Raw genomic sequence first — 7,792 nt, 5'->3', positions numbered from 1 at the left:
CATATTTAAAAATGAGGGAACATTCTAAAAGTATACATTTTTATTTTCATGAACAATTCGAAATTCGAATTCAATAAACTTTTTTGTGGCCAGCATTCTAAAAGAAAATTTTTTACTGTGTGACAATACTTATGACCTGACTAGTTATATACGTGTTCGATCTGACGTGAAGAAACAAGGAGAGATAAAAACATGTGTAATATTAAACACTTATGAAAAGTGGGTGTGAAGCAAAATCACTTATTAAGCATTTTACATACTTAAGCTTAAACATGATAATATTAAAATGAAAACAGCCTTTTATTCAATTCTTTATTCGACACCACAAGTTATTAACTCCATATGCCGCATTGTAACAAAATGCAATCGTACGGACTAAAACTATCGGGCACGTAACGTGTAAATAATTCATTAATTTTACTTTTGTCTACATTCGCAATTCCACTAATTACTATAGATTTTCAATCTATGAACGATAATACAACAATAATAAAATTATATATTTACAATTAACAAACATTGAAACTAATAAATGCAAAACAATGGACGTTACAAATTAAAGATTAACATTAAAATCTCCATTTAAAAATCATTATGATTGAATTTAGTTCATATGCCTCAAACGAAAAATCTTTTAAGCAGTACATTTGTATTTCTTTTTATCTTTAGGTGGTATACGTTTGCGTATTCCATTAGTTCACATTATTTAAAACAATAATCCTCAGTGATGTCTGAAAATTCTACATATTAATCTAAAGCTATAGCATAATCATTGATAAATCAATTCCACTTTACTTTTTACAGTGTTGAAACATTTGAAAATGCTTTAAAGTTTGATTTTAAATCAATTAAATTTATAACAGCTTACAATTTATGCTCAAATTACGATATATGTAAGTTGTATGAGATGCAAAATATTTTTCATAAAAGTGAATGCGATCTCTATTCACTTAAATTAACCAAAAATTACTCTGCATAATGCATTAGGTGTGCCTAGCGTAATTAAAAATTAACATAATACACATAAGATGGCTTTTCTTTTTAAGTGCTAACTAACTATAAATTATGTAATTCCATAACAAATACATAAATAAATTACTGTATCATTTAAAATAAAGTAGGCAACATTTTGTCACAATATGGAAAATGGTGTTACAAACGCACATACATCTTTACTTAATCATCATCAATTCCTCTGAAGATAAAAACATGGACGAGTACTTATGTATGTTACATTATATATCAAACTATTATTACTTTCATTTATTTACATACACAAAAAAACAGTTACTAAATTACATATAATTGAGTTATATGAAAATTATATTAGAAATGGCGAGTACGTCGCGTTTCAGATTATTAGTATTTTTAATTTAAATAAATTAATTATACTTACGATAAAAGAATGAATTCTCAGGGATTTGCGTTTGCTAGAGAATATTATTATGATGCGGTGTAAAAGTCGAGAACTTTCGAGACACATCGAAAATTTTCGAGCCACATAATTGACAAGGCAAACTATACAGGATAAAATAATTATATTTTATTAAGACGTAAATTATAAAAGATGAGTGAATGTGAATACAATTTAAAGAAAAAAAAGGTATAAAAATATTCTCGGCGTTAAACATAAATTAGATTGCAGGTATGGACTCGCTAGCTCACATAGCTTTTGTTTAATACCCTGATTACCTTTCTGTACGTTAAAATTAAGATAATAATGTATTAGTTATTAAGGGGTCGTATTTAAAACCACCAAGTAAATTTGATAGACAGACGATCCCTAACACATAAAACGTGAAAAGGTTATTTACCAAACAAACGAACTAAGCTTGGCATTGCGGCACTGTTTCTTTTAAACAACAAAAAAAACAGTTTATTTTGATCCAACAAGTATTGTACTCGTCCATTCAATGATTAATTTTTATTTTTAAATATTGACTTATCAAAAACTACTCGAAATCAATACACGTCACTTTGAGGTAACTTCACGAAACAAAAAAATACAACATACACGTATCCCTAATGTTATTATTGACTTACATAACTTACAAAGTGAGACACATCGTTTGATATTTCTTATGTACAGCTAATGGGGTATTAAAGTCTTTTGTCACTAATTTATTGCATTATTCAAATATTATATAATTTCGCACAAAAGATATAATTAGGCGCAGATACGACTTTAAAGAATATTTCAAATATTGTAGAAAACATAATGATAACATTGTACGTATTTTACGCAATCTCTAGTGTTCATTATAATAATTAAAATATCCACGTAAAATTATGAGCAACAGATTGAAAACGTATAAAACATTCAGATATATTTTATTACCTCGGGTGTTACGTTTCCAATTTTCAACTCAGAATAACTTGAAATTAACATTCACTGTTCTCTGAAATTAAAATGTTATTCCTAAATAATATCACTGTCCAATTTATTTAACTATCTGGCATATATCAATTTATTTTATTTACAAGAGAACTTACACGATCATTTTTATTTATTTACACCGATATAGTAAAATCATAATTTAGTCCGTTTATTGACAACCACCTCGGCAGCGGTCTCGAGAAACCCTCATACGGAAATCTCTTGTATTTGCACTCTCTTCTTCATGATACCAGGAGGTGCTGGCGTAGCGGCTGCGGTTGGAACACGCAGTATCCCTGATCCACTCGCACCTCCGGACTCAGATTCATTGCATTCTGCCGTATTTTCTGAGGACTCTGGCCCAAATTTAACCTGAGTCGAACTATCTACAACACGAGGCTCGAACGTACTCGTTCTACCAACAGGGTCCTGCGATCGGCCCTCCACTTTTTGTATATCGGGCTTCTGAGTGTCTATACAGACGAGACTACCGGCCTCGATCGCGCTGCCGACACTGACATCTGGCATCGAGCTTCGTGCCGCTCGATGTTTTTCTTCGTAGCAGCTGTACTCACCGAATGTCGGCTCCCCGCAGTCCGACAACGTCCGTAAGTCAAACTTAGATCCAAAACCGCGAGGCACGTGCGCCGACTTACACTCAAACCCGAAACCTTTCCCGTCAAACGTGCGCACTTCGTAGTCCAATTTACCGTCGTAATTATCAGAGGAAGAGGAACTCCCGGCCTCGGCGAGATCGTCCTTGGAACGCCGAGGTCGGGACCCCCGTTGGTGATAAATACCAGCGAATATTAAAACGTTTAGTAATAACAAAAAACATCCGACTGCTATGGTAACTGTGAGTGCGGCGGTGTAAGACTGATAATGGGAAGACGCGAGCCGTCGGAGTAGAGCGTCATCTGGTTGAATAGGTGTGGCCGTGACGTTCGGTGGACACTCAGTTGAGGGTACAGGAGGCATTGGAGATGGACGCGGGGGCGAGACGCGTGTGGGAGGAGTGGTGCGTGTCTCTCCACTGCGACCGACATCGATGTTCACCACGTGCGGTATGTGTGCTCGAGACATAGACTGCGGCCTCACGGCACCTGTTTTCGGAAAACGTAAATTATTTTCCAAAAATAATGAATGTATAAATGTTAATAGTAGGTTCACAAAAACATATCGTAAAAATCAATCTGAATAAACAAAACTACTTACAGTAAGGCGTAAACAAAACCAAAACAAAATTTGCAAGTAAAATCAAGGCAGATTATATATTTGCATTTATTTACATGACGCTTGTCGATATAATCATATCAGCCTAAATCTACTCAAACTCTAGAACACGAGCCGCAGCTGTAAGCTACGTTTGAAATATATCAATCTAATAACTTTTTATGGGCAGACGAGTTTCCGGCCTAGCCGGTATCAAGTGGCTATCCACCAACCATGAGATATGAGATCAAGGCTTTAATTCCAATGTAAACGTTCTACCTTTTAAAAGAAACGCATGACTGCTTCGTAACAGAAATAGGTGCGATAAACTCAAAGATCTTAATTAATTCTTCAACAAATACAACATAAATAAACAAAAATCGTCAATCGTACAATTTAAATGCGCTATCATTTCATGGCATGAATCCAAAATAGAAGCTAATTACCTTCATAATAGTTAGCGTTGTCTTCTTGAAAATGGTGGTGTCGCATAGTGGCGTCGGGTAGATCAGGCCCAGGGCGGTGTAGCTGCGGTATTAAAGACAGCCACAGGGACATCTTGTGCCCGCGATAGTGGCTCCTCATCTCCGCCTTGCTACCTGCAGGCGGGTTCCCATTCGATACATCAATCTATCATCATACTAGTACAACTACTCTTTATCTCTGTTTCGACTTACAAATATTTAGAATACTACAGTTTTAAAGACAGAGCAGCCTATAATGACAAAATCCATTCCCATAGCTCTACCGTAGTAGGAGTATTGCACTAATAATTTTTTTTTTTGTGCAAGAAATCAACTTGATCGAACTATGATTGAGGCCCTGCTAAAGGTCACATACATATGTATTATGGCTTCAAAATAAAATACTCGAATCCTGAAATGTTTGAGGATTTACATATATTACATACAGCATTTGAAAGTAAGAACCGATGGAAATATACGCCGCTTCCTAATGTTAATGAATATTTTAGTAGCCTCAAATAATGTTTCACAGAATATGCTTTTAGTACGCTTCTTAATCAATCCTTGATTGCTTAGTCTTCTATTTATTCTTTTGAAATTAGTCGAATCGGGTCTAAATACAGCCAATATGTATTTAAGCACTCTCAATTACACATTTAATTTGATTTAATAAGTAGAACTGCCAGACATATAAAATCTGCCTTTTCTTTCAGACTCCCAATCTTTCTCTCTATCTCTGCTACTTGCGATGGAACTTAAAACCAAAGTTAACAAACTGTTTTATAAATCAGCCGTGACTGATTATACTATGAGTAGTAGCCGTGATTAATTTGTACAATAATCTTTTGAATTGTATCATTAACCGTCACTACAATACAAGCGGAATAAAGGCGAAGCGAGGTAGACGTATCCGCATCACACGGTACACAAGAAAGTTAGCGACCCAAAAGTTTAAATGAACCTGAATTTCGGGAATGTTTCATGAAATTAGTAAACAAATATATTGAGTACATTCAAGAAGTTTACGTTTACGAAATATTTCCGTACATGAATGAGATTAATTTATAATGGGAATCGTACTGGTTATTGAATCATTGCTCGTGGGAGGCAATTTTGTCAGTAATTAAAACTCGTTTCATAAATAAATTGAAATCAAAATAATTTATTTTTTACTTTGTGATCTATAATATAAAATAGCCTGAAGCGCTTTTTATTCTTAAAAGTAATTTTAAATCGTAATTATAGTATTTCATGCGGGATTCGAAATTAAAAATGAGAAACCAATTTTCTACTGCTTTTGTTTTTGTTGTTAATAAAATTGATATGTTTCTGACTTTTTGTAGCTCTTTTAAATATTCAAACGATGAATGAATCGAATTGATTTTTTTAAGATGGAATAAATAATATAAACGAATAGTATTCTGTACTATGATTATTAGTAAGGATATGCGATTCAAATAACTAACTACATTAAGCAATTAACTATATTACCATACTATTAGTATTTTGCCATACTATTAGTAAAATATTTTTTTAAATTAAAGCGACTGCTATCTCGTAAACAACAAATGAAGTGTAAACTTACTGATTTCCATGTAAAGTTGATTGATAGTGTCGTAGGTATCCCAATACGGGGTCTGGTCTGGGCCGAGCCGCGGGGCGTCACCGAGCATCGGACTTGGAGGAGGAGTTGCTGATGGATCGTTCGGATTACTGACCACAAAATGCTTGTTTTTACTAACGGAGCTGGACTGAGTAGATCACAGCTTACATGAATATATGAGGTTAGTGTGATCCAAACACATCACTAACCACTGTGCCTAATACGCATCTGATTACTATCAAAAAATTTGCTACCTGCTCTTCTTTTTCTCCACCTTATCCCACTATGTGGGGTCGGCACAGCTAATTTTTCTCTTCCATTCTCTTCTATCAGCCGTCATCTCAACACTCACTCCTCTCTCTCTCATATCGTCATTCACACACTCCATCCATGTCTGCTGTGAGATTTAAACTGCGGCATTGTCGGTTTTGTGAAGTCGTCGTGGCCTAAAGGATAAGACGTCCGGTGCATTCGTATCGAGCGATGCACCGGTGTTCGAATCTCGCTGGCGGGTACCAATTTTTCTAATGAAATACGTACTCAACAAATGTTCACGATTGACTTCCACGGTGAAGGAATAACATCGTGCAATAAAAATCAAACCCGCAAAATTATAATTTGAGTAATTACTGGTGGTAGGACCTCTTGTGAGTCCGCACGGGTAGGTACCACCGCCCCGCCTATTTCTGCCGTGAAGCAGTAATGCGTTTCGGTTCGAAGGGTGGGGCAGCCGTTGTGACTATACTGAGACCTTAGAACTATATCTCAATGTGTGTGGCGAATTTACGTTGTAGATGTCTATGGGCTCCAGTAACCACTTAACACCAGGTGGGCTGTGAGCTCGTCCACACATCTAAGCAATAAAAAAATAAAAAAATAAAATATTCCATTTGAATACGTCAAGAATTATAATCTAATGGGTATAATGGCGAACTTTTGTCGAACATTAGGCCATAGGCGTCTGAAGTTAGGACCGTCCTTTAAATAAATGGACGTATTACATACATCTAGCAACAGATAGAACAAAAAATGCCATGATTTATCCAATTATTAAAAGCAATGTAAAACTAAAATATAACAGTGATCCAAAATAAAAACTTTCCAGAGAAGGTCTTTAGCAATTTACAGTCACACTTCAAACCAATTTCAAACTTACTCTTGAATTGCTTAAAAAGATTTTAGGCCAACCTTTTTAATCAATGGGCCAATTGAAATGTTTTTTTTTGGCGGGCCGCACATAGATTAGCTCTTAATAATAATTTACGAAACTTTATTTCTTTATTAAAAACAAACAAGAAAAGAACAGAAAAACGAAATTATGGGAGAAAGTCGATAAAATAATTCAATCTCAGAAATACTTGGCGGGCCGTAAGCGGCCCTCGGGCCGGGTGTTGCTCATCCTTGTTTTTAACGATTGCGAATTCGTCCTCATTTCTGAAATCTTGAGACAGTGGCAGTGACATGATATCCTATTCTCTGAATACCAGTTGAATCGCCTACCCACTACCGCTGATATTACTGCAGACTTACTACCCACCGACGTTAACTGCTGGACAAAGGCCTTCCTCTAAGGAGGCGTACGTTGACCAGTTCTATTCTCATGACCTTCAACAGATCTTCGAGTCACCTTATGGAAAATTTACACCCCTACGTCTTTCCGTCGCCATTCAAGGATTTTATGGCCCAAGTAGCCACCTACGAGTAATATCCCAGCTGTCATTTCAACCTCGCAATCCTTCGCACTTTATCGGTCAATTTATCAAAGCACTGCTCTTGCTAGGGCAAATGTTAGCCAATTATTTCATACTGAGCCCCATGAGCTCGCCTGCCAGTCATGATGGTATATCCCCTCGAGGCTACTGGCAGAGAGCTACGCAAAACAGGCGGTTATTATATTTCTCCTGAGAATCCCTTTATTCTTGATTCGAATTCCAAACTAATATACAATCAAAGCACCCAAGCAATATGCTATGTTCAACAACTGCCTACCGTAGTAACAAGAAAGACAAATCACATTAATAGAACATTACGTTTGAGTGAGCTTGTTCGATTAGTGAATTCGACTCGGAATTCCCGGGCACGACCGCAAATATCTACTTCAATGTACTTTACTTAACATATGCAAATAGACTACTG

At 35.8% G+C, this 7,792-nt stretch overlaps 1 protein-coding gene across 1 annotated transcript in view; it reads right to left on the bottom strand.

The window, feature by feature from the left end:
- Positions 1-295: 295 nt before the first annotated feature.
- The window catches only part of LOC114245486 (neuroligin-1), a 76,410-nt gene continuing 68,913 nt past the window's right edge, over positions 296-7,792 (bottom strand). The window contains exons 13-15 of the mRNA XM_028177666.2: positions 5,639-5,766; positions 4,036-4,188; positions 296-3,480 (exon numbers count right to left, since the gene is read on the bottom strand). Coding sequence (XP_028033467.2) covers positions 2,585-3,480; positions 4,036-4,188; positions 5,639-5,766 — 1,177 coding nt within the window. The 3' untranslated portion in view covers positions 296-2,584. The remainder of the gene's footprint in view (positions 3,481-4,035; positions 4,189-5,638; positions 5,767-7,792) is intronic.

This window comes from Bombyx mandarina, chromosome 04 (genome assembly GCF_030267445.1).
Source record: "Bombyx mandarina strain Sakado chromosome 04, ASM3026744v2".
Classification (NCBI taxonomy): domain Eukaryota; kingdom Metazoa; phylum Arthropoda; class Insecta; order Lepidoptera; family Bombycidae; genus Bombyx; species Bombyx mandarina.
This window is presented reverse-complemented; position numbering and strand designations above follow the sequence as displayed.